This window comes from Colletotrichum truncatum (assembly GCF_014235925.2).
Source record: "Colletotrichum truncatum strain CMES1059 chromosome Unknown Contig_0010, whole genome shotgun sequence".
Lineage (NCBI taxonomy): Eukaryota > Fungi > Ascomycota > Sordariomycetes > Glomerellales > Glomerellaceae > Colletotrichum > Colletotrichum truncatum.
The window spans coordinates 1,511,759-1,537,190 of record NW_027222407.1 but is presented as its reverse complement, the minus strand read 5'-3'; the positions used below and the strand labels follow the sequence as shown (position 1 = coordinate 1,537,190).

At 50.2% G+C, this 25,432-nt stretch overlaps 9 protein-coding genes across 9 annotated transcripts; 5 read left to right on the top strand and 4 right to left on the bottom strand.

Moving 5' to 3' along the window:
* Nucleotides 1-494: 494 nt before the first annotated feature.
* On the top strand, nt 495-1,100 carry CTRU02_213860 (uncharacterized protein; the record flags this gene model as incomplete). The annotated part of the gene is made up of 1 exon (XM_036731118.1): nt 495-1,100. One exon carries the CDS (start codon nt 495-497, stop codon nt 1,098-1,100), a length of 606 nt encoding a protein of 201 aa, XP_036577203.1.
* Nucleotides 1,101-1,279: 179 nt separating this feature from the next.
* On the bottom strand, nt 1,280-4,095 carry CTRU02_213859 (uncharacterized protein; the record flags this gene model as incomplete). The annotated part of the gene is made up of 3 exons (XM_036731117.1): nt 1,280-1,925; nt 1,998-2,111; nt 2,174-4,095. 3 exons carry the CDS (start codon nt 4,093-4,095, stop codon nt 1,280-1,282), a joined length of 2,682 nt encoding a protein of 893 aa, XP_036577202.1.
* A 1,231-nt stretch (nt 4,096-5,326) lies between these two features.
* On the top strand, nt 5,327-6,880 carry CTRU02_213858 (xylosidase arabinosidase; the record flags this gene model as incomplete). Its single annotated transcript, XM_036731116.1, has 1 exon — nt 5,327-6,880. One exon carries the CDS (start codon nt 5,327-5,329, stop codon nt 6,878-6,880), a length of 1,554 nt encoding a protein of 517 aa, XP_036577201.1.
* Nucleotides 6,881-7,730: 850 nt separating this feature from the next.
* On the top strand, nt 7,731-8,370 carry CTRU02_213857 (ArcA-like protein; the record flags this gene model as incomplete). Its single annotated transcript, XM_036731115.1, has 2 exons — nt 7,731-7,829; nt 7,861-8,370. 2 exons carry the CDS (start codon nt 7,731-7,733, stop codon nt 8,368-8,370), a joined length of 609 nt encoding a protein of 202 aa, XP_036577200.1.
* Nucleotides 8,371-11,104: 2,734 nt separating this feature from the next.
* Nucleotides 11,105-12,759, bottom strand: CTRU02_213856 (homocitrate synthase; the record flags this gene model as incomplete). The annotated part of the gene is made up of 6 exons (XM_036731114.1): nt 11,105-11,204; nt 11,260-11,737; nt 11,820-12,106; nt 12,175-12,248; nt 12,312-12,418; nt 12,579-12,759. The coding sequence occupies 6 exons, from the start codon at nt 12,757-12,759 to the stop codon at nt 11,105-11,107; spliced, it is 1,227 nt and encodes a 408-aa protein (XP_036577199.1).
* A 4,105-nt stretch (nt 12,760-16,864) lies between these two features.
* Nucleotides 16,865-18,038, top strand: CTRU02_213855 (4-hydroxybenzoate octaprenyltransferase; the record flags this gene model as incomplete). The annotated part of the gene is made up of 3 exons (XM_036731113.1): nt 16,865-17,042; nt 17,104-17,398; nt 17,465-18,038. 3 exons carry the CDS (start codon nt 16,865-16,867, stop codon nt 18,036-18,038), a joined length of 1,047 nt encoding a protein of 348 aa, XP_036577198.1.
* A 530-nt stretch (nt 18,039-18,568) lies between these two features.
* Nucleotides 18,569-19,474, bottom strand: CTRU02_213854 (o-methyltransferase domain protein; the record flags this gene model as incomplete). Its single annotated transcript, XM_036731112.1, has 1 exon — nt 18,569-19,474. One exon carries the CDS (start codon nt 19,472-19,474, stop codon nt 18,569-18,571), a length of 906 nt encoding a protein of 301 aa, XP_036577197.1.
* A 1,235-nt stretch (nt 19,475-20,709) lies between these two features.
* On the bottom strand, nt 20,710-22,101 carry CTRU02_213853 (peptidase family m28; the record flags this gene model as incomplete). The annotated part of the gene is made up of 2 exons (XM_036731111.1): nt 20,710-21,641; nt 21,714-22,101. The coding sequence occupies 2 exons, from the start codon at nt 22,099-22,101 to the stop codon at nt 20,710-20,712; spliced, it is 1,320 nt and encodes a 439-aa protein (XP_036577196.1).
* A 1,287-nt stretch (nt 22,102-23,388) lies between these two features.
* On the top strand, nt 23,389-24,423 carry CTRU02_213852 (ww domain-containing oxidoreductase; the record flags this gene model as incomplete). Its single annotated transcript, XM_036731110.1, has 1 exon — nt 23,389-24,423. The coding sequence occupies one exon, from the start codon at nt 23,389-23,391 to the stop codon at nt 24,421-24,423; it is 1,035 nt and encodes a 344-aa protein (XP_036577195.1).
* Nucleotides 24,424-25,432: the final 1,009 nt, after the last annotated feature.

Below are 25,432 nucleotides of genomic sequence, written 5' to 3'. Positions count from 1 at the left end.
GGGGGGGGGTGGTGGGGCATGTCAAAAATGTAAAGTTTTGCGCCCTTTCAATGACTCGGGGGTCCACTAGCGCCCGCTGAGGCTTGAATTAGAGACGTGTTGTGTGTAGTTTTGCACCTGGTCGGGGGTGTGAATCCTCCCTTGGGGGTTACTGGATATCGCCTGGTTTAGCGTGATGTGGTGGGGGCTGCCTGTGAGGATTTCATTTCCTGGCCGGTGTTTAAGAACCGAGAAAATTTCGGAGCGGGTTCCTTTGATGGATATTTTATGGATGGTTACTTAAAGCTTCTTTACTTCGCATCGTTGTTAGACCGTGTACGATATCTTAGCATCTAATCAGATTGTCTATAAAGACTCTACGAGTTTTTTTTTAAAGTTGAAGATTAAGAATCCTAATACGACTTTCACTCAGTCTCTATCAACTCAGGAGTAATCAACACCTACCACGGGAAACACTCATCAGCCATCAAACATATATCTACAGCCCAGACAAAATGACTGTATCCGCCCCCAAACCAAACCTGTCCTTCCGCCCCGCCACCCCGGACGACGTCCCCCTGCTCCTCCCCCTCATCCGCTCCGCCTACCGCGGCTCCTCCTCCCGCAAGGGCTGGACGACGGAGGCAGACCTGCTGGACGACAAGCGCATCGACGCCGCCGGCGTTCTGGCCAAGATCCAGGAGCCCGAGGGCGTCATCCTCCTCGTGACGGACGACTCCGCGCCCCTCCCCGTCACCACCACCACCAACGAGACGGAGAAGCGCGAGACCGTCTCCCAGCCCGTCGCCTGCTGCGAGGTCCTCCGCAAGGGCGACGGCAACATGGCGTATTTCGGCCTCTTCGCCGTCAACCCGGACCTCCAGGCCGCCGGCATCGGCCGGAGGGTGTTGGAGTACGCCGAGAACTTCGCCAGGGAGAGGTGGGCCGTCCGGGGTATGGAGATGTGGGTTATTTGGACGCGCGAGGAGCTCATTTCGTGGTATGAGAGGAGGGGGTACAGGAGGACCGGGAAGACGGCCGAGTTCCCTTATGCGGAGCTTGTTGGGGGCGAGGCGCTGAGGGATGATTTGTACTTTGTTGTTTTGGAGAAGGATTTTTAGGCAGTGAAGACATGTATATGATTTTTGGCTGGAGGGAGTTTTTGCAAAAACATTGTTTTATAGAACACGACGAATTTATGAAAAGATGGTTTCTTATTACTACCGACATGTTCTGGTAGACGGTTCAATATGTTTCAACGGAGTCTCAAAAGAAAACACAACTACAACACATCCCCCACCTAAGCTGGACCAAGCTGGACAACCACACTCGCAGAGGACAAAGGCACCTGCCATCCCCCGCGCGCCTGGTTGATACCCGACGTCGTCACTCTAAAGTTACCCCCGCCGGCCGTCGACTCGACCCAGATGACGGCGCTCGCCGCCTTGGGCACGTTATCCAACTGCGACAGCGTAACGGAAATCGACCGCGACCCGGCGTCATAGCTGAACTCGCGGATGATGCCGGCGTCCACGGTGATGTACACGCCCAAGGGTCCGATGAACACCTTCCTACGCACGGCGTCCTTGGTCACGACGCTGACCGTGCTGCCGGAGGAGCTCAGCACGCCGCCGAACGCCACCAGTCCCACGTCCGCGTCCTGCGCCACGTACGTGCCGGACCCGAGCGCCAGGCCGAGGAACCCGGGGCCGTAGTCGCCGCTGATGCCGTCCCACTTCAGCGTGTCGGGCCACGAGTGGAAAGACGCCGCGGCGAAGCCGTCCTGGTTGATGTTGGACAGCGGGCCCGTCGTGCCGCCGTAGCCTGTGCGGATGAGGTACGTGTCCGTTGGCGAGGAGCGGAACGCGGAGAGCAGGACGAGCGCGTTGAGGCCGGAACCGTAGTGGTGGATCTGTCGCTCGATGCGGCGGAGTTTACCCCCGTAGCTGGTGGACCATTGTTAACCTCGCTTTTGCTTCCTCCCTCCTCACGGTTGTGGCATGGTGGAGAGGACTTACATGTTATCCCAGTAGCGGCGGGCGTTACCGTTCCAGCCCCAGTGGGGGACGGTCTGCATGAAACCGAGGACGCTGTTGACGGACTTGGTGACCGTGTTGGTGAAGCCAAAGTACCTGTAAAGTGTGTAAGTATCTTTTACCCTTGGCAATATATGAGAATAGCGGCAAACACTCACTTGGCCCAGTAGTAGACGCCCTCCTGGCCTGTCGAGTCCCACGCCATCTCGCTTCCGAACGGCACCTCTTCGTTGTTCCACTGCGTGGCGCGCGATCGCATGCTGTTCGACAACGTGTTGGCCTTGCTGGTCTGCCCCTCGCGGATCAAGTCGGTCAGAATCTCCCCAAACACCGTCTCGCCCATGAGGCCGACGCGGTTGTACCCGACGTCGTTCCGCATGCCCCTGATGACGGTGCTGTATGCCTGGTTGAGGTACCAGTCCCAGTTGTGGCTCCTGACGAGGTCCGGGTACGCCCTCGCGACGCGGTACAGCGACCAGTACGCGCCGGCGACGTGCACGTAGTTGTACGCGCGGTCGACGGAGTACGCCGCCGCCCTGTTCCAGGACGTCCAGCTCGTCCAGTCGATGCTGGTGCTGTATCTGTACGACGGGACGGCCGCGGGCTCGTAGAAGAAGATGCTCTTCCGCACGCCAAAGTCGGACGTCTGGATCGTCTTCCAGAGGACCTTGTCGACGAACTCCTCCAGCTTCGCGACTTCCGCGGCGTTGGGCTGGATGGCTTGCTTCATAAAGGCCGACAGATACGCGCCCGCGCCGCCCTCGTCGCTGAGTCCCGCGACCCATGCGCGCGAGTCCTGCGTGACGATGGACTTGGTCTCGTAGTCGTACGTCATGACCGATGATGCGCGTCCGAAGGGGTCCGACGTGTCGGTGAACCACTGAGCCGTCGTCAGGAAGTTGCCCAGGTTCGCTACGGTTTCCGTAGATGTCTTCGTGACGTAGTAGTGGATGGTCTGCACCTTGTTGTCGGCGTATGTTACCGTGAGACGGACGCGGCCCCACGCGTTGGCGGCGGGCGTGACGGTGTACCGGGTGCCGGAGACGAGGCTTACGGTGAGCGCCCCGGCGGGCTCGGAGGCGATGGACCTGACTCCGGACTGGGACTGCAGGAAGAGCTGGGCGGGCTCGCCACGGGGGATGATGTAGCCGGGAACGCCGACAGCAGTGGGCGTCCCGGTGCCTCTGACGGTGGCGTCGAGCTCACGCACACCGCCCTTCGCAACGGAGAAGCGCACGCCGAATTGGAGGGACTGGCCCGGCTGGAGTGTCCGGGACGAAGGCGCGTTCCAAGGGGTCTGGGCACGCCACTCGTTCTCCGCCCACGCCTTGCTGAGGACCTGCCACTCGTAGAAGCCCTCAAAAGTCTGGCTGCCGTAGTATGTACCGGGGTAGCTGCCCTCCCGGAGGTTGCGGTAGGCTTCAAGAGGCGTGTCGCCGAGAGGGGTCACAACAAGAGCAGCACCCGTGCCGCGGATAGGCGCAACGCGGATCTGTCCGGCGTGCATGCCGATGTACGGATCCGAGAGGGAGCAGAGGCGCTGCATGTCCGTGGCGTGACGGTCGGTGAAGATGCTGTTGAACTCGGCGGGGAAGCCCAGGCTGCCAATCTCGATTGCTGAAGACCCGGAGTTTTGGATCGTGAACCGCAGACCGAGATCTCCCGAGACGTCGAGCCACTCACGGGTGATGTTGAGCGGGCCGTTCGGCAGGGTGGGGCCGAGACGGGATGAGGCAAGGACGCCGGAGCCGGCCGTTACGGCCGTGACGGGCTGGCGGGCCGCTGCGGAGTCGCCGTTGGTCCATGTCGTGGTACCCGATTGGCGGTAACGGAAGGTGATATCACCCCAGTGGTACTGACCATTCCGGGCGCGCTGGGGAAGGTAATCGAAAGGGAGAAAGTCAAACGCATCTCCGGCGGGTTTGAGAGATGCAAGGACCTGGGCATTGCGGACGAGTTGGACGTTAAAGTTGCGGGTGTTAAGCGTGATGTAGCCGTTACCCAAACCCAAATTGTCCTGGCCCAGAACGCCAGAGACCAGGCCGGTGAGGACGAGGAAAGCTCCCACAGGTGAGATCATGGTGACTAGTGGGGTTAGTTAACCCTGCATGTGTCTTGATCTAAGAGGGATCCTGCTGGCTGGAGATCTTGGAAGAGAACTATCGTGAAGGGGAATGGATAACACCCCGTTTTATAGGCATCCGACGATGCAAGCGAGAGGCCTCAAAATACTACGTTATACCAGGCACGCATCATTACTTGCCGAGGACTGTTCGAGAACACAATGGTCGATAGGCGCTGACCGATCTCCGCCCTTGCAGATAATCAGTACAACATCGTGCCCGGCGTCCCTCCCGAACCCCTCATGCGACGGCGAAAGGATCTCCATCGCTTCTTTCGACCATAGAGGAAACATCACGCAAGCCAACGGTGAAATTTGCTCCCCGAGACTGATTGCCCTTTGGGTGCAAAACCGGGTAAGGCGGCCGAATGCTACGATCCATCGGACGGATGATCCGAGTCTCGTGGGGCTGGAATCGATATCAACATGTTCTCAGCCCGAACGGGAAGAATATAAGATAACATCAACTCAGCCGTCAACTAAGCAATCCTTCCACTGCATAGTCGCTTGCTTGTGTCGTGCAGAATGAAGTGCAAACGCGGGGTACGTCGGCCCATCCCCCGTGCGATGCAACCCTCGTTGCCGGACTCGATGCAAACGTGATTGGGCCGCAAATAGAGAGTTACACTTGACATCACTGAGGCTCCATTTCTCCACCGGGGGAATGAAAATCCACGGATGGTTACTCGCAGAGCAGGATCTCGTATAAGTCAAATGCATTTGAACTTGGCGGAGTCAATTTGACATTCCAGGGGGATGGGTGGGAGGAAGTAAAATAAAAGAAAACGTTGTGTTATTACTCTATTTCAGTTTTTAGGGAAAGTCGTTTATTCCAACCGAGTCTCATGGTTACCCCAGTTTAAGTGACTTTTAGGAGGATTGAACGTGCGCCTTAGCAGTTTGTATGTGAAGCTTTACCCCCTGACGGCCTGTTCTGGCGCAATTGTCAATTTATTCGTATCAGACACGAAATTATAGGAGAAAAAAGTGGATGCCCCTTTGTGAAGTCTATTCATGTTAAGGCTCTTATTTAAAAGACATTCAGCGCTCTCTGACAGGAGAAATTCTCCGAGCTTAGCCTCTCTGTCAACTAAGTCCAGGTCAAACTCAGTGACATAGTCATTCTTTCATTCAGACATTCTTTTTGTGTACATTCATTCGTTTCTTTTTCGCCCCCCCCATTCTTATCATGCTTGCCCACCTGGTGCGAGCGTGTCTCGCTACGTCGCTGCTGGTCCAGCCCCTGCATGCAAGTGTCATCCCTGCTCGCAGACAGTCCACCTCCATCACCTTCAAGTCTACCGGCAACCCCATCTTGGCCGACGGCTCCGTCTACTCCGCCGACCCGGCCCCGCTGGTCGTCAATGACACCCTCTACATTATCTCCGGCCGGGATGTCTCCGCCTCCTGGGACAACAGCTTCAACATGAACCAGTGGCAGATCTTCGAGTCCAAGAACCCTGACCCTGCCGGCGCCGAGTGGACCCTGCACAGTGATGTCGTTCAACCCGAGAATGTGTTCTCTTGGGCCCGCTCCGGCTTCGCCTATGCCAGTCAGATCGTCCAGGGCCCCGACGGCAAGTTCTACTTGTACGCTCCCGTTCAGCAGGCTAGCACCAGCTCCTCCGACCCCTTCGCCATTGGCGTCGCTGTCTCCGACAGCCCGATTGGCCCCTTCAAGGATGCCCACCCCAGCGGCCCCATCATCTCCCAGACCGTCCCGGCTCCCGGTAACGACATCCAGAACATCGACCCCACCGTCATGGTCGACACCGACGGCAAGGTGTACATTTACTTCGGCACCTTTGGTAGCCTCAAGGGCTACGAGCTCGACAAGGACATGGTCACCATCAAGGGTGAAGTCGTCAACGTCAACTCTCTGACCGGCTTCTTCGAAGCTCCCTGGCTCATGAAGCGCGACGACACCTACTACATGCTCTACGCCGCCAACAACGCTGGCGAAGACTCTCCCTGCACCCCCACCAGCTACCACGCCTGCCTCGCCTACGGCACCGCCGAGAGCCCTCTGGGCCCCTGGACCTTCCGCGGCGTTTTCGTCGACATTGTCTCCTCTACCACCTCCCACCCGGGAGCTTACAAGCTCAGCAACGGCGAATGGGGCCTGACCTACCACACGCGCGACGCCGTCGGCGGCACCCACTTCCGCCGCAGCGTCGCCATCGACAAGCTCACCTGGGACGACTCCGTCAAGCCCGCCGCCATCAACAAGGTCGTGCAGACCAAACGCCCCGCCGCCGCCAAGGAGCCTACCCGCAACGTCGCCCCCAAGGCCGTCGCTTCCGCTGACAAGGAGACCCCCATCCAGTACTGGATCAAGTCCATCAACGACGAGCGCGTCGAGGAGTCCCCGCTGCCCCCTGACTACTGGTCCTCTTACAACGCCGAGCAGTCCCCCCAGACCAACACCCTCACTCTCACTTGGGAAAAGGCTCAGGAGCTCAACGGCGCTGCCATCGCCTTCTTCGCTGACCAGCCTGCAGGCGCCAACGTCGGCGTCGCGCCCCCCGCCTCATGGAAGCTCGAGTACAAGGATGGCAACACGTGGAAGGCTGTCCAGGCTTCTGGTTCGTACCCTACTGAGGCCACAGATACCCCGGCCGAGGTCAAATTCTCTACCATCTCCACCACTGGTCTCAGGGCTATCTTGACGTCGTCTGGCAGTGGCCAGTTTGCCGGCGTTGCTGTCAAGGAGTTCTTCGCCTACGCTCCTAACGCGGCTTAAGTGAGTGGCGGCTATCGTCGGGACGAGATTGTACAATATTGATAGACGGATCATCGAGATAATTCTGTTTGTTCATATTAAAGCCTGTATATAAGATAGTCTCGACCGGTCTATATATGTCTGTGTAAACATGATGAATTTCATCATCACTTCATCCGGGACTGTGTATGCCAACTGATGCATTTTTTAGTAATGTTCTATATGTATATGTGACCTTGCGGCGAAGGTCTTCCATGCTAATTAGACGAGCCTACAGTGTCAAGGTATTTGGAAGTATCCCCAACGCGAACATAGAAGACGCCATCCAGTCTGATGTTGTTGAAACCAGGTTTCGGTTTCGCCAGTAGAGATACTTACACCAGAGAGCCTGTCACTCTTTCGTTGGCCCACTGGAGTAAAAGAAACACTGTTTACTTGAGCCCAAGAGAAACGGGGATTGTTATCATACTCTCGTCGGAGTACGACATGGCCTGCGTTGCGGTTTGTCATTTTATATGAGTACCTTATATCAAGCGCCGACCTAGAATCGCAAACCTTCGAGCAGCGTCACCTGCTTAGAAGCCAATCAGGGGTGCTGATATCTCATACTGGACCGGAAAACGGCACTTCTTAACTACAATTCTGTAGACCATAATCCATCTAGGCAACCACGCACAGTAGAGAAGTTAAGATTTCTTTTAAACTCCCCCATCCAGAAACGATCGTGAATTCTGCCTATTTCCCCGCTAAAGTTATCCACTACCCATGATGCTTAAAGCAACGGAAAACCACCATCACCAACATTAGCAACAGGAGCGAAAAGCCTCCAGACTCCGGGCATTCACCCTCACTCTAGACCTCGCATCCTACAATGTGCTTTGCCTGCCCTCGTCCCGATTCACATAATGCTCGTCCCAAGAGCGAGAAAAAGGGCAAGGATGAGGAAGAATTCTGTCCGCCACCACCACCGGTAATTTGTCGTCGAGAAAACGGTGGTTCAGCCTGCGCCGAGCCACGATAGCGCACCAACCTTCGCCGCCTGTAGAGTCGCAGAGACCACCCCCGACTCGGAAGCCGAGCTCCGGCCTCAACGTCCCCCGTTCGGCATTGTAGTGTACGATACAACGCACACTGCGCGTCCTTCCCGCAGCACTAGGCTTGCGCGTGCTCTTTTCGACCGCACCTACTGGGTTCGTAGCGTTCCACGCCACGAAGACGATCAGATCGAGGTCGTTACCCTGCCCTTACCTGAACCGTTCTTAGATGCCCAACGCGTAGATGCCTGTATCCGTCACCACGGGCAGGAGATTCAGAGTCGTCTCCTAATCCCCGATAAAGCCGAAGCAGCCTCGTGGTTCCTGCCAGAGCGGATCATGGATTGGCGATATACACGGAGGACCGTCGCAACTAACCTTTTTGACGATGATGGCGATGACGATGTCGAGGTGGCCTCTTGGGAAGAGTCGCTCGGGGAGGAAATTGGCATATCCTACAGAGACCTTAAAAGATAACGCCTATGGGGGCCATCTTGTTATCAAATGGCAACATCGTGACGATTTGTGGCCCTTACGATGTCTTCGAGAATGTCCGCCCGAGTCCCGCGTGGTCTGCAGCACCTGGGGATTTGTTGATTTTGGAAAGAGTTTCATGGACTTAGTTGATGCGGTTGGCCCATTCTATAACCACTTTGTGCCTGATGGGGTACTCAACTGGAAGGTTGAGGAAGCTAGAACTTAAAAGATGCCACGACGGATTATGCTGGCCCTCAAATTATATTTGGAGAGATATGGTAGCTCGAGCTGCCCGTGAACATAATTTGGCCCATCTCTCATTTGTCTTGTAGAGTTCCCCGAGCTTGTAAGACTGATTTCATGGTAAGACCCAGTTCGCTTATACTAGATTAGTAGGTTCTCGCCGATAACAGGGTCCAGATTGGCCTTTAATGGACATATATCTCAAATTAACATGAAGACAACTTGAGGTACATTATTCAAGAGCTCATTTGGTCATTTCTAGCCTTTCGAGGGTTTATACATGTTTAAGATCAGTTGAAATTATTTCAGGGGTGATCAACAAGTTGATTAATAAAGAGCCATAGAGAATCTGACCTCGACCTGGTTTTAGGTCAACCCACGACAAGTCCTATCTGAACGCCGCTCATGCCTCATATATGTCTTCTAATATGTTGTCCCAGTGGCTCAAAGCCATGGAGCTTCCAATCACAATCCCCGTGTGACGGGGCGTAACACACTAATGGCATTTATCGAGTGCAGCATTCATACTATGGTAAAGTTAGCGCGAGGAGAGACTATGAAATCCTATAAATATACCGTAAGTATGCAAAGGGTGTCCTTCTTAGGGTCTGTTGGGTTTGTCTGCGACAAACTGATCGTGTGGGCCTGCTGGCCTGGGCTGCATTTGGGTTCCTCATAATACTGATCACAAGAGACGCCGTTGGACATGCGGTGGGTAGTGGTCCAAGTTCCCCTGCACATGCCACGGCTGGGAGCTGCAGTCGTTAAGCCCGAGAAGCTGGCTAACATAACCGCCAAAACTTGAACGTGGGGAGAATCAAACAGCATCATGATGGTTGACTTGGGAAATTTTGAGAAATGTTCGGAAGGATTGGGGAACTTAAGTAACAACGGTTGCTCTCGGAGAGGAAACTTGGGCTTTATAGATTTGCTAGAACCATCTTGAAGGCTGAAGAAAAGCTACACAAGCACTACAGGGTGCTTTCACGTTCACATAGGTAGTAAATAGCTCAATTCAAATATACAAAGGGGGGAAATCATTTTCATGAAGCCTCGCCATGAAAAAAGCTTCAAGTGTCTACTTCGGGAAGGTACCTTAAGAAGTTAAATATACAACTGGAAGATTAACTATTATAGTGAAAGGTCCAGTCGTGTCTAAGGACTCGTTTGCCAACTTTAATAGTTGTCAGCATGGAAACCTAACAGGGGCCAAGTTGTGAAAGATTGGATGCCCCCGTCAATGCCGCTAGAAAACCATTTGCACAAGACATTTGACTAAGGATATTTTCGCCTGGTTAGCGAGTCACGCTGGATTAGCGCATTGGAAAACCTTTCAGGCTTAACTAGTTCGGCGACTACGCAAGAGAATATACCTGAGTTGATTAGTCTCAAAATTACTACCTAGGTTAATGTCACTCTTCTTTTATTAACCAAGGAATTAATCAGGTTGCTTTTGTGTGCACTAAGTTGAAAAACTCCAACACAGTCTACCTTGCCCACTAGACTTTCCGCACTGAATGAAAAAAAAAAAAAAAAACAACGACTGTATCCCTACTAGTTACAAGCCGTTGTTCCACTTTGCTTCCACTGAAGCGGGGTTTTCGAACCATTTATACATTCTGGAATTCCCACTGACGCGGTTGTCGCCAGCCGCACACTCGCAGCTAGTCTATCCACTAGTTCCCACAGCGCGCACTAAGTTCTTTCTAATGGAAGCATGCCAAGGCAGGGCATGCCACGGCTGACCCTGCAGTCCCGACATTGCTAGCGATAGGGGACTGGACTTAGGTGCAAGAACCTAGCTAGCTTTTATGAATCAGACAGGTCAAGGTAGGTCGAAATGTAGATTCCAGCGTTAGCAACTCCCACCGCCAATAGGCTTCCATTTCGTCTATACCACCACCAACAAAGCGCGTGGTCTGAGACAGCAAACAATGTCCCTTTTGTCACTGTTCCACAACTACATCAATCACCTCTTCAGCTAGCGGCCCAGTGCCTGGGTTTTACTTCTAAACCTGGGTACACGCATATGTCAACGCTCATAGAGCAGGCATCGTGGGCGCTTGTCCGCAACGCGCACCTGTTAATGGGCTCGTTGATCCGTCTAGATCCCATTTTATGTGTTGTTGAAAAGGTCTTAAAATAATATTCATACGCCATCTAGAAGAGATCATTGGGGTTCGGAGCACTAGTCATAGTCAGCGACGACTGGCGAACGCTCGGCGTTTTATTAAAATTCTTTTTTTTTTCTTTTTTCACTCTCCTTCTTCTTCCTTTTGCTTTTTTTAAAGTTCATTCTCTTAACTTAAGTAACGCGATACTCTTGCTGACTTAGTACATTACGTCCTGCATCTCTGTGTACCCAGGTACCTAGCTGGAGATCTCAATATCCCAGCAGACAGCAAAGTAAACACCTTATGAGCAAGAAGCACCTTGAGAACCAGACTTGTTATTCTCTGAGAGAATTACCCTAACCCTAACGTCCTTTTAATCATGTTTCCGAACGAGACGTATGAAAACTTCGAATGATGGAATCAACATCATTGATAGCAAGCGGCCGCACGTCAGCTAGTTCCTTGACCTTCATCGTACTGTGTGATATCACATCAGTAAATGAAATTTTCACATAAGATTGGGAAGACTCACACTAGCTCCATCTGGTCCTCAGGCATGTCTATGCCAAGTTGACTGATGCGGGCCTTGACGGCGTTGGAGCCCGTCAATCTTGAGGCGAAGTGAACGTATCTTGTCAGCCCAAAGTCCTCAGGCTTGATGATTTCGTAAATGCTTGGGTGACTCAAGATGCCCTTAGCATGGTCGCTAGTCTTGTGGGTGAAGGCGCAATATCCGGTGATGGGGTTGTTGAAGGGGGTATTGATCTGCACGGCCTCGGCGACCATGTCTTCGATCTCCTTGATCATGTGCAACTTGTACTTCCCCGTCACGTATTCGCGGTTGTTCACTATCATCCGCGCCATAAACCCACCCAGCGGTGTGATACCGTTGCGCTCACCAATCCCCAGTACCGTGACGTCAATATGTGTGGCACCGGCTTCAAGAGCACAGTAAGCATTCGCGGTCGCGCAGCCGGTGTCATCGTGAAAATGGGTTTCGATGTCGCATGCTGAATCAGGAGGATGAAGTTAGAGGCAGTCTCTTCATCTTTCCCTGGGAAAGAAATGGGGAAACTTTGGTGGATGACTCACAAACAACTCCTCGAAGGGTTCGTATCAAATCGTACACCTGGCGCGGATTGGCACAGCCTATCGTATCGGCAACGCCAACCCGGTTGACTCCGACCTTGTCAACTGTCTTGTAAACAGACAGTATGTCAACGAGGTTGGATCGGAACGAATCTTCGGTAGAGAACCGGACTTCAAGACCCTTCGACTTGACGAACTCGATGACTTCGATGGCCGACTTGATGATGTACGCTACATCCTTTCCGTGAGAGTGCTGTCGGAGCAGGGCTGACGTTCCCATCATTATGTTCCTGATAATTCCTCGTTCAGCGTTGTTCACTGGTTGCTGTGACACATCAAGAAGAGCTTCCTGCCTTACACTCCATCAACGCCGGTTTCTACGGCCACTCGTACATCATCCATATGGCATCGAACGTGGGTTAAGATCTTGGCCTGCAGTCCAAAACGTTAATAAAACATCAAATAGGTAAACAAAACTAACAGAAGGGTTTGTACCTTTAGGCCTAGTCTGCATATCGTCTCGCAGTCCTTGCGTGACTGTAAGGAAGCCACGGGAGATGTGAGCTCAATGTAGTCCACTCCGAACTCATCCAGTTTCTTGGCTCTATTGAAGTATTAGCGTCTAGCTACATGCACTGAATTCTTTTGTCAGGGCATGTACATCTTAATCTTGGTTTTTTGCCTCAAGTTAGCACTTTGAAGACCTCACCATCACGACGTGGCTCAACTGCATCGACTGATACTTGGAAGGCAGAAACATACCTGTATCGAAGAATGCATTAGCGAACTGTTCGCCCTCGCGGAGAGTGGTCTCGACGAGCTTGAAGTTCGACACGTTGCTGAGGAAGCTTTCGACTGGTCGGTTGTAAACTGCTCGCCGCGGCGGCTGTTCGGGAAATGTCTCCACGACTCTATGGCGACCATTCTCTTCAAAAGTAGCCATTGTGTGTTATTGGTTGCTTTTTGGACACTTTATGCGTAAACGATCGGTCAAGTGGGTTGTAATGCAAAGATGGATCGAAAGTGCATCCAGTGTGTCAATAACAGTTAGTAATGATGGTAATGAATTGGTTAAACCTAACTATGGCCTGGGGAAAGTCTCGAAGGGGGCCTTATATGCGATGAAGGAGCCATTTGTGACTCATTTGGGTTGTTCTCATTTACTTGTTCTTCCTGCTGTTGAAGGGACGTGAACGGAAATTTTTCCGTATGTGTCACTCAGGGATCTTGGCTGGGATGGACTCAGGGGTAACCGCCTGCAAACATAAGGCGCTGTAGTTCGGCCCAAGATTCCGTGGGGGGACTATGCGGGTTCCCCATGCCATTGATCATCGAAGGGCACGGAAATCTGGGTAAAACAAAACTTCCGACTAAGGATATGACTCAACCCCACGTCGGTGTACGGGAGATCTATGGGAAAACCATGGTACCGTCGCCAATTCCATTTTCCCTCCTGCAATGAACATCCTCAAGCAATACTTATGGCAATATCCCTGGTATGCGTGAACCCCCAATGCAATCGTACATTGGACATGGTGGTGGATGTCATATGGACGCTTGAAGTGGCCGCTTCAAGGGTTGACAGCCCATGTCATATACTATTTACAAGCTATATAAAAAGAGACAATACATCTTGGGGATTTCAGTTTCGGATAGTCCGAAAAGTCACTGCCAACAGAGACGTCACTTTCATGGTTCAGATACGCGTTTGGTCTCGCGATCAGCGTCACCGCCGTTCTGTAATTGGCCAATGGCTCTCATCTCTTCTCCATTTTTATTCGTTCTCGCATTTCCAAGCTCCGTGTATCCACACTAAACCTACTACCAAAGTACAAATGCTCTGAGTCATCGAGGTGTTATCGTCTTTACCCAGCTTTTAGACTCCTACTCCGAAGAATTTTGCGCTTAACGATGCTTATCTGGCCTAAGTACCTCAAGGCGTAGCAATCTAACTCATCTACTGTCGATTAGCATCACATACATGAAGTTAGGGGTACTGATTAATCAGATGCTGACAGTATGATTACTCTCAATAAAAAAAGGTACTGATCTTACGTTTAATCGTATTTTGAGAAACATCCTCCGTGAGTGGGCTAATTGCACCTGTACTGGAGTGGTAAATGACTGGATCTCGATCAATATTCTCTCTGAACCTGATAAAATAACACTTTGTGCTTGACAAGACTTGCTCCATCGGCAAGTCACCCTCATGGTTTCAGAAAGGCGTAGATAGCTCATGGCCATCTCTATTGAGATATTGCAAGCAATATCATCAAACTTTAGCTTGGGCGAGTCGACCCTATGGCATAATAACTCGCTTTTGCTGACATACCTAGCATGACATTGCGCGTAGAGATGTTACCCTCCACCAACTCCTTCTGCCTAGCTGGTATTCCCACCAAACCCTTGCGCTTTTCCACACGGTGTTGAAGATATCCCTTGTGTGAGTTTAGGGCGATGAAATCCACAACGGCCGGTTGGGGCCAGTAATCAGTCCGCCGGCGATGTAGACCGGGCCCTTCTATCTGAGTAGCTCTGAATCAAACTAAAGACGTCGAACTTTCTATTTCCCTAGGAGGCAAAGCTGTTGTTGGATAGCAGCAGCAGCAAACAGCCTCCTCGTTGGCTCAATCTAGCCAACTAAATCTGCCATGCAGCAGCGGTGGTATCAAACGATCAGTGAAAAGTCGTACCCATGATACTAAGAATCATTCAGAAAATTGGATATTCGAAATTGATTTCCAACTTTTGCATGCAAAGAGACTCTACTGATAAGTCGTAATTTGCCGACTGTTGATAAACTGTCGTTGACCACACACGCAATTGTTGGCTTTTGGCTCAGTTCACTCCCACGACTTTATTGAGCATTACTATCTATTTTAGTATTGGCCTACATGCAAGGTAAAACGGAACACCTAGGACTGCGCAATGGTGAATCAATCACAAGAGACTTAACAACAGCTTGTTGAAGGGGGCATTCATTTCATGGCCAACGTGGCAAAATACCTGCCATGCATTTCACTTTCTGCGAGTGTCAAGGAAGAAGCCCAGATTGCTATCCTTACTATGGTGGGCTGTCACTGCAGCCACCAAAAAGCTTTCTCGTGCGAGTTTAGAGAAATTCATGTGGCTCACATTGTAAATAGCCTGTCAAGCTTGACCCTTGTCGCCTGTCGCAAATCTGCCAATTCTCTTTAAAGAACATTCAGGCTCTCACTCCTTGTGGCATTGATTGGACACAACTACAGTTTTCAAGACTTTTGTAACAGTAATCCGCGATCTAAGCCAAGCAAGACTCTTGTATCATAGCAAAACCTACTAGCTACCAACTGCAAATCTGGTTTGCAAAGGGCAGTATCACCTTATATGGCTCCATTCTTTTTGTTCTTCCTATCGTAAATTTGGGGCTAAAATATAGACTATGCTTAAGTCATACAGGTTCTATGTTAGTCCCTGGCTTGAACAGCTTTCCCGAGCTTCAGCTTTCCCGAGCTTCCTCGCCAACAGTATTTATCTCAATCAATGCTGAATACGCATGGAGATTGGTACCGATGTTTGAAGTTTTCATTAATGTTTTTCCTGCATGGATATCGAGTCCACCAAATTTGCAAGCCTCTACCGCCAGATATCTCTAGCTGAAGATGAAATCTACACTGGAGAGAGCAAGTGGCTTGTGACGTCGCCCATAAAAGAGAAGTAGGTCTGGTTCGATCTTACATAAACCTCAAGTGAGCGAGATTAGAATCCTAGATGAAGAAAAAGCATTGCGGGTGGACCAAAGTAGATACTAGTACATACCGCCACTCGATCTTTGTTGCAAATCACGTGCTAGGCCAACCTCAATCCCAAATTATCTTTGCTCTCAGGAATCAATGTGGAAAGATCGGCACAGGCAGGCTTAGACGCACCAATTATGGTTCGCGCATAGGTCAACAGACGTCGTGGCCAGGTTAGTGCATGAACCTGATTTCCAATTTGATAACCTGCGTTAACCGGAACTCGAAACAACCGCTGCGGGGAAGGAATTTGCATAACCAGGTTTCTTGACCGATAGAAGGGGAACCAGCTTGGCCAGATCTCTTGAAGCATCTACGCTTGTTCTCGATTGCTTTCGCGGTGCTCTCAGGGACTGAAATTGAATGCACCGCAATATACGAACGTCATCTGTGATAAGAGGTAAAGTCATCTAACCGCTTGTTCTCACACCGCAATCCGTCTAAGGCTGTGGAGCCTGAGGCCCCCCAGATTACTTCACGGACCGCCACGTAAGGTGAGGCGGGTTTGGCTCAACTACAGTGCCAAGATCAATCTTCAACCGGGATGCTGCTAGTAGACAGGTGACGTGGGCGTGGAGCCGCCGAGCTAAAGACTGATGTGCACCGCTAGTTCCCGATCCACGATAGAACATAGATCGGTCAGGCCTGGATTCCTTTTTAGAGAATTCTAGAATATCCACTAGTGATAGTCAAGTAATCCATGCCAATTTTTGTTGCTCAAGCACGAAGATTCCAAGAGACAGATACTGGAACCGGGGGCAAAATCATCTCAAGTTAAGTAACGTTTTTTTTTTCTTGGATTTCAGAAGAAAAAAAGAACAGAGGGACAAAAATGCATAAGTTAAAAATCAGAACCTTTTGCTTTAGAAATAGAGCATGATCGTGTTCTTTGGCTGTTAGGCCGCCAGGGAAGCTGGGCACCATTCAAACGTGGGAAGTTGTCGTGAACCCACAGACGGTGCTAAGATGTCTTGTAGGCGGATCCCAGACACGGCAAAGCAAGAACCAGCGAACGCCAGCGTGTATCGTAAGGCAGTGTCCATGCATTCACAAACCTAATGGGCCAACCGACGTCACATCTGAAACAGCACAGATGAACGCGCGGAGCTGCCGCTCTCGCCGCGCTCGCCGCGAATATCAAGGCGTGCGGCCTCAGTTCAAGACTTGGGATTAAAGGCGGAGAATGAGTCCAGAAGCTTTCCATTTCGTTTACTTTTGATGGTCAGCTGCAAAACCACACATCGCCGACGGTCTTCCACTATTCATTATTACATGATCATGGACGCCATTCATCACGCCGTCAAACTGTGCCAGATTGCCTTGTCTGCCAAAAAGGTCCAAGGAATCAATTATGGGAAGCCAAGGCCCACACAAGTCACCTTGTTCTGGCATCTTGTAGTCCTTTCTCGGTACAACAAGTATACACCCCTCTTCACTACGTTTGCAGGAGGTATGTCTCTTGAATACCATGATCATGAGCAGTTTTGACTGAGCCAAAAAAAAAAAAACAGTATGGTCTGCATTATTAGCTGGCGCAACTGAGTTAGCCAACCCAGCCTCCACTATCCAGCCCTCGTTTGTCTTCAGACAGACGGCACTATGTTTCCTGTCTGCCTACCTCTTTTGTGGAGCGGGGATGGTATGGAACGATTATGTCGATCGTGAAATTGACGCGAAAGTTGCTCGGACCAAAGATCGACCTCTCGCAGCTGAGAAGATCACTGTAGTAGACGCCATGCTTTGGATGATCTTACAGTTGCTCATGTCTCTGGCAGTTGTTCACAAGATTCTTGACGGGAAGGATGTGTATGTTATTCCTGCATTTATTCGTCGTCGGGCATCAGATTATTTTGACACTAACTGATTTCTTAGCTGGAGGCACATGTTGCCTGTTATTGCGGCTTCTATCGTTTATCCGTATGGTAAACGTCCAAATGCCCGGCGACTACGCATTTACCCGCAGTATATCCTCGGCTTCACCATTGCTTGGCCCGCAATTTTAGGACGGGCATCAATCTATGGCCGGCAGGAGGCATTCGATGAGACCGTCAGCCAGTGTATCCCGCTCTGCACCATGGTCTTCTTCTGGATCATTTACTTGAATACGGCCTACAGCTATCAGGATATTATTGATGATCGGAAGATGAGGGTTAACTCATTCTACACAGTTGCTGGGCGACATTTTCACAGGTTCCTCGTGGCACTCGTCAGCCCGATCCTATTTTGTCTACCAATGTACCTGATCAGATTTCATTCGTTGTGGCTCTGGCTCAGTTGGATGGGTGTTTGGACTGCGACTTTTGTTAAGCAGCTATCTCAGTTCGACCCGAAGTGGCCAGCGAGCGGTGGAGGTATACACAAGAGCAACTTCATTCTTGGAATCTGGACGATTGTAGCCTGCACTGTGGAGGTGCTGCTGAATGATGTCCAGTCAGGTCTACTTTGATGTCCTGGGCCAAATCGTTAAACCTGATTTTTTGTTCTACTTGTATTTGTGGTTAGAGATACCAGTGACTGTTGAGATCAAAGGGAGTTGTATGGAACTGACGGCCTTATCACCAAGCCTTTGTGTCAGTGTACTGATTTTGGAGAATGTTATCAGATTTCACCAGCTACAAGCCGTGATTGATATGCGCTCATGTGTTCTTGCCCAGATATCTAGTGATTCATTTCATGTACCACAGATCTCATGCTAAAGGGCATGAATTATTGTCAAGACGCAAGGCAATTGTCGATGTTTCTGTATCTGTTTTGTGAGGCCGCTTTTTTCTGTACTTTTTTAAGCATCACATTGATTTGAGAACGAGGAGTTGGGAGTTCGAATATCTGATTATTTATGATTCCAGCTTGCTCCTACATATTACAAATATAATCACCTAAGTCGCAAAACTACAGACGTACCGGAGTACGTGTTTCTACACAAGAGATATAGCTACTAAAATAGTTGGGTGAACTTGTTGAGCGGTAAGAGTCCTCTCAGAATTCATATCCGTATCCACCAGCAATGCGTGCCGAAATATGGAACAGATCGATTAACCACCCAAAGAAGCCAAGAATCATGCCCATAAAGCCATACCGGAAAAGATCTGACATCAAGAAAATCTGATCTTTGAACCTGAGACCGGGGACTTCTTGCGCCAAGGACCTTGGATTGTCAAGGTAAGAGTAGAAACGCGTCCCCATGGTCTTGAATGGTGTTCTGAAGACGTAGTTTACGGTATAATACGTGATTGAGCCAATGGCATCGAAGCGAAGCTCCCCGTGGGCGCCATGTGACCGGAAATAGTTGACAATTCGCCGAACGAGACCGTTCAATTCGTCTTTGGTAAGATACGGAGTGAGTCCCTCAAAGAGAACCAGGACTGGTCTATCAGTCGGTATCTTGGCCTCACGAAGCCAAGTATCGCTGTGGATGTTGGGATGAATCAGACGGTACTCTCCCCCCTTTCCCGGATCTGGGTCGTTCATGACCTGTCGCCGCAGCTCGACCACGTCCTCCTTATCCGCGTCAATCCAAATTCTTCCTTCGCCCTGCCACTTGACCCGATGGCATCTTGAGTCCATTCCACAAGCGAGGTGGAGTATGGTGGCGGGTCCAGGGTTCCTGCGTAGAAACCTTTCCGTGCACACGTCCAGCATACGGGCGCGCATGGCTACAGGGCCTGCGAACAGGTCTTTGGGGCCCATGAAGGTGCGGTTGAAATCATAGCCCTGATCCCGAATCTGGGAGACAATTTCAAGGGCGTGCTGGTCGTTCAAAATCGGGTTGGAGGATTCGGCATCTTTGGCTCGGGCGAAGAGGGTGAGGAGGAGGGTCTCTTGTGCACCAGAGAGCTTCACTTTACCCTTGCTCAAAGCAGTAGTAGTCGTGGCTGAAGCCATGATGAGGGTTCTAAAAGACTGATTTTCTTGGTGAAGAGAAGCGGTACAGAATGTTTCCGCCGAGAAAAAGCTGTTTGATAAAAGGCAAGCAGGTACTGTCGTGTTAATAACCGGACGTGCCTCGGCATATATTCAAGGTCCAGCCAACGTGTACTCTAACTAGGTTACAATGTAGTGGCACGTGTGTTTGGAAAAACGCATTCTCCTTCGAAACTGCAGAACGATTCAAGCCGTCCGATCTCTGCCCTCGGTGTTGCGGTGGACCAAGACGTTATGGTTCCCCGACCATCAGATGCAGCGGCAAATAAGAAACTGTCATATGCAACGAAATCGTTTTCGGTATCGTAACGGCATTCGGTCAAGTCGCAGAAAGACCTTTTCCCCGCGGGTTCCGAGGATGGGGTTGTTAAATACGTGGATACCTCTGACCCGTGCACAACCGGACAACTCCATGGGTATAGTCAGTGACATCATTGTGTTAGGGACCTTAGACATGTTGTTTCTAACAGTCAGCGATCCTACAAGAGTTTTATTGTCAGGGGTAACGTGACTTTTATCCGGGTTTTGAGCCGGACACGAACTCGACTGCGTCCGTATCCGGGTTGCTATCGCCAACTTGGCAACTGACATGTTGTCGGTTTGATAGTTCGATCACAAGCACTTGATCACAGGCATATACCACGCCTGTCTCAGTCTCTGAGATTTTCGACTCACTTATGCAAATCAGCTCAGTCCACATCATGAGTTTCAGATCCCTAGACCGAGAACTTAGTACTGTGCATTTGGTACAGTTAACACAGCACAAGAGGTTTCTCCCATCTTTATCAAGGAAATTAAGATGATATGGCCCACTTATAAGCTCTCTACGTCTGCAGGAGTATATAGTTGCTTAATCGAATAGCTGAGGGGCAACTCTCAGTATTTCGAAGAAGCATAATTTTAGTGCGACATCGGTAATTCAGTTCCTCACATATGGACAAGTTAAGTCTCCTGAAATGGCGGTCAGACTCAAGGCTTTGGAGTCTAGGGGCGAATGTCATCCTGATTATTTAATTCTAGCACCGTAATTTTAATTCACTACAGTTGTTGGACTTCCTTCATTTAAATCACAACTGGCATTGCTCCTGCTTCTAACTGGTGGAAGGTGTGATATGAAGTTACTGTAACGGCTAAACGCAAGATTTACTGCTACTAGCATACATAGCGCACGTTTGATCATTGCGAATATTCTTGATTTACCTCCACTTGTTATCCCAGCCAGCCTGCTCAACAGCAAAAGCAATTGCCAGCTCAGAGAACCTTGCCATATGATCGAGGGAGAAGACTCCATATTCGTCGTCAACATCCATGGTATCCCTGTCGGTGTGAACATATGGGTCGAACTCGCCAGGGAAGCCGCCCGCGACGGGGTTACCCTCAGATGCAAAAGCAGCAGGAAACCCGAGCTTGGTGTAAGACATGTAGTCAGATCCAGCGCCAGGCATCAGCTCGTAGACGCTGGTTGTGATGTTGATGTACTGAGTGCTCAGGTCGGCCGCCCACTTAGTCAAGGGGGCATCCGCATCGGTCTTGATAAAGCCAATAGACTCAGTAGCGTTTCTCGCAATGAAGGCAGTCATGTCAAATTCCATCATCGCCCCGATATTCGCACCCTCCTTTTTCTTGTACGCTGCGACATCCTGGCTTCCCAGCAGGCCACCCTCCTCGGCGGCGTACCAGTGAAATTCAACCGGACCCTCCTTAGGAATATAACCGCTCGTCGCGAGTACGCGGAACGCCTCGAGAATGCTAACGGTGCCGGAACAATCGTCGTCGGCACCCGGTGCGGGCAGCAAGGGGAAGAGGTAGTTGGCGGAATCCTGGTGTGCGCCAATGATGGTCAGGGGTTTCGAGAAGTCGCGAACTTTGGGCTCGAAGCGGGCGATGATGGACGATTGGACAAACTCGTGAGTGAAGTACTCAAGAGAAATATGTGTGTGGTAGGGAGATTTGGCTATAATCTCAGCAATATGATCATGCAGCCACTGCGAGCTCTCCTCGCCAGTCGGACCGTCAAAATAGCGGTTATAATAGCTCGTCATGTGGGCGAGAACATCGTGCATCTCGGTTTTGTTGACTCTGGGGAAGAGGGGCTTCACGAGGGATTGATGGCTGATTTTGGGAAGATCTGAATGATACAAGTGGTCAGTAAACTGTTGCTTCGGCTGCCAGGCTCGAGGAGTGGAATAAAGTTCCTTACTAGCCTTGCCAGACCATGCGCCAACAGATTCGTCGGCATATAGGTCCTGGTGGTTGGTGATGTCGCGGAACTTCTTGCCCTTCTTCCGGAGACGGAGCTTGTCTCCTTCGGTCATCCATTGGGGCTTTTCCTCGCCGAACACATGGAGGAGACGGCGCTCGGCCAACTTGTCTGCCTTCTCCGGCTGCAGGGAGAGCAAAGCATCGACAGGGTCAGGGTGCGCCTTCAAGGCCGCGAGGATTGACTCGTCAACTTTGTGTGATCGCACGGGAGCTGTCGCATCGTTGTTCACTGAAGGTGCGATGACAAATTGGTCACTTGGGGAGCCCGCGGCAAGCTGTGAGGAGCCCAAGAGCAACAACAGCTTGGCCGATAAGGAAGATCGCATGATGGTGGTGCTGTTTGCTGGTATGGATGGTGTAGAAGAGTAAACAACGAGGTCTTGCTGATAATGTAAAGGAAGAAATGTGTGTAGGCACCCGAGCTTGATTGCTCAGCGATAAAGCATAAGCCTCGACGCGGTAACTAAGCTTGGAAGGTGGCGGCGTAGCGGCTATGATACCATAGGGCGCCGATAAGGACGTGATTGCAGGGGTCGCAAGATCCCTAGTCTCGGCGGAGTTGGGGGCTTTGGTCGTGCAACGTTTCCCCAGCAACATGATTGAGTTTCCCTCTGTAGCTGCAAACACTTGAAGGCCGTTTTATTCAGCTAATATTTCTGACAAGGTCTTAAAAACCAGCTCGGTTTTAAACCTAGGAATACCGCAATTGTAATTTTCCAGTGATAGCGAGGGCATTTGGTCTATCCAACCTTTGGGCCAAAGACTGTTGACCCATGACTGTATCAACCCAGACGGATATGATGTATGAAATGTCACTCAATTTCTACACAGTAATAGCATATTATCAAAGGTAAAAATAATTGTGAGAAACTTACCAAAGAAGAGTGAGCCAGGGCTAGATTCACTACCTACAAAGACACACCTGCTGCCACCTAAGCCAATATTTCTACTAGTAGAAGACCTGCAAACTTCCCGTCTTTCTTGAAATCATAATTGTGAGGGAGATGTAGAGTCTAGGGCCAGAGACTTAATACATCTCAAGTATCAAGCACAAACAATTATCTTTCCCTACTCCGAACTTAATGTCTCTCCTCTCGTATCTCTTTCCCTTCACATCACCTTCGGCTATATACAGCTGGTTCGTTTTGGTTCATTGTGTATACCGTGTAAGCCGCTCTTTTCATGCTAATGGCAGTCGAAGGCTGGATTACAGTATCCCACGTCTTGACCCTAAAGTTTGCAAATCAGGAATAAACCTCTGTGTGATGCACCCCTCCTCATGGCACGTGCATTGGGCGGTGCATACTATTCCCGAATGATGATCCTAGGCCGCGGGATTCGGATGTACTTCATTCAATACTTGGTCTCATCATAAAGTTTCTGGCGTGTGTCCTTCTTTTTCCTATTCGTGAGGATTAGGAATTTATTTCCGCAGTTCAAAGTTTAGTTCAGGTAGGATTATCTTCTCCTCACGATGAGATAATGAAACAGGTCAAGCTATAAGAACAAGCTCAAACGCAGACACAATCGTCTTCATCTGTACAGACATAGTTGTTCGGTTTCTACAAACATATTAGATACAAACTAGTTTTACCAAATCCATCAAATTCATCATGTCAAAGTACACTGCCGCCCATCAAAACCCCAAAGGTGCAGGTGATGCAAGACCCACAGCCATCAAAATCGTCGAAGACGAAGGCCTCGTCGGCAAACTCACAGACAAAATCATCTTGGTCACCGGTGCTAGCCAGGGAATCGGTATTGAGACAGCCCGCGCTCTTCATGCAACCGGCGCCACAGTTTACCTAGGGGTCAGAGATCTCACCCGTGGCCAACAGGCCATCGATGACATCAGATCATCCAACCCAACCAGCAAGGGTGGCCTACATCTACTCGAGGTATCTCTAGACTCGCTTGCCTCAGTACGCAAAGCGGCGAAGGAATTCTTTACTCAGAGCACCAAACTCAACATCCTCGTTCTCAACGCAGGCGCAATGTGCCATGTCAAATCCAAGACCGTCGATGGCTTCGAAACGACTTTCGGGACAAACCACCTGGGCCACTTTCTCCTGTTTCAGCTTCTTAAACCCGCCCTTCTCGCATCTTCTACTCCGGAGTTCCACTCCCGTGTTGTATGTGTCTCCTCACTGGCTCACCGCGCCAGTGAGATCCGCTTCGACGACTACAACTTCGACAGCGGAGACTACAACGAGGTTACCGCATACGGCCAGTCAAAGACTGCAAATATCTACCTTGCCAATGAAATTGAAAGACGTTACGGGAGCAATGGCCTTCATGCGTTGTCGCTGCACCCGGGTAGCATCGTCACAAATATAAATCGCCACCGTCTCGAGGACCGTGATGAGACTCTCAAGGCTATGCTGAGGGATCGATATGACGAGCTCGTGCGTACAATGAAGAGCAAGCCTCAGGGGGCAGCAACGACGGTGTATGCGGCGCTGAGCAAAGACTGGGAAGGAAAAGGGGGGAAGTATCTGAACGACTGCGTAGAGGCCGGGCCGGCTGATCCGAATAGTGCACCGTTGTCGCCAGACACGGGATATGCTTCATGGGCTTATGATGAAAAGAAAGCTGAGAGACTGTGGGCCGAGTCGAACAAGATGGTTGGCCTTGATGATGATGAGTAGATGTGGTATTATTACGTCAATGACTAGTTTGCTATCAAGAAATGATGTGAAGAATGAAGATATAATCTTCTACCGATAACTGTTCGCGGGCAGGAGCAAGCGTTTCCTTCACGTCACCACCTACTTGAGGGTGCGTATAGGTGAGGGGTTTACTTTCAGACTTCTGATATTTTCAGTATCCTCTCCTAACGCTTCAGTGTGAATTTGGCTTGCATCAGCGCTCCAATCAATGGGTAATGGTTAGGCAGGGAATTCAACCACTAATACGAAGTCGGTGATCGCTGGCTTTGGTAGTTACTGGCGTGATTGATTGGAGATTCGTAACGGTGACGTTCTTACGAAACAATGTCAACAACGTGAATCACCAGCTGCTCATAGTCTTATTAACATTGTTACGAATCACAGTAAATACAATAGACAGCTCCCGTTAAGTCTATTGCATGTAAAGTCTAAGCATCTAAAGCAGTAAAATAATCTCCTATTAAGTGTTTGCTAGATGTTCTATGCCTGACACCCCTAGTATCGGAAAGCGCACAAGAATGTTGCTTGGCAGATCAGGGAAGACTCAAGGAAACAGAATTGAGACCTTATCCAGGTCAAGATGAGTATTATTCATGATCTGCGGTTGTGCTGATGACTCTGCTAAGCTTGTCCCGTTCTTATGATAGTAGTGTTGACTCCTAGTTGTGCATAAGAAACTAGAAGTATTGTCTGCGATTCTGATAAGCATTCTATGTCTGAATATCTAGTAAACCCCAGAGTTGGACTTTTTGTCGCGAAAACATAGAATATGGTCGGCGACATATGTTGAGATCATGGTTCAATGACACTGAGCTCCTTATTATGGCTTTAGTATCTCATAAAATGGGTATTGACTTGCAAAGAACATTCAGAGATATATTGAATAGGAACATGTCGATATTTAGACAACGTAATTTGCTATCGGTCTAATACATCAGCTGGATTTACAGTGCTATTGTTTTATTCTCGTGATAACATTACTTAGGAA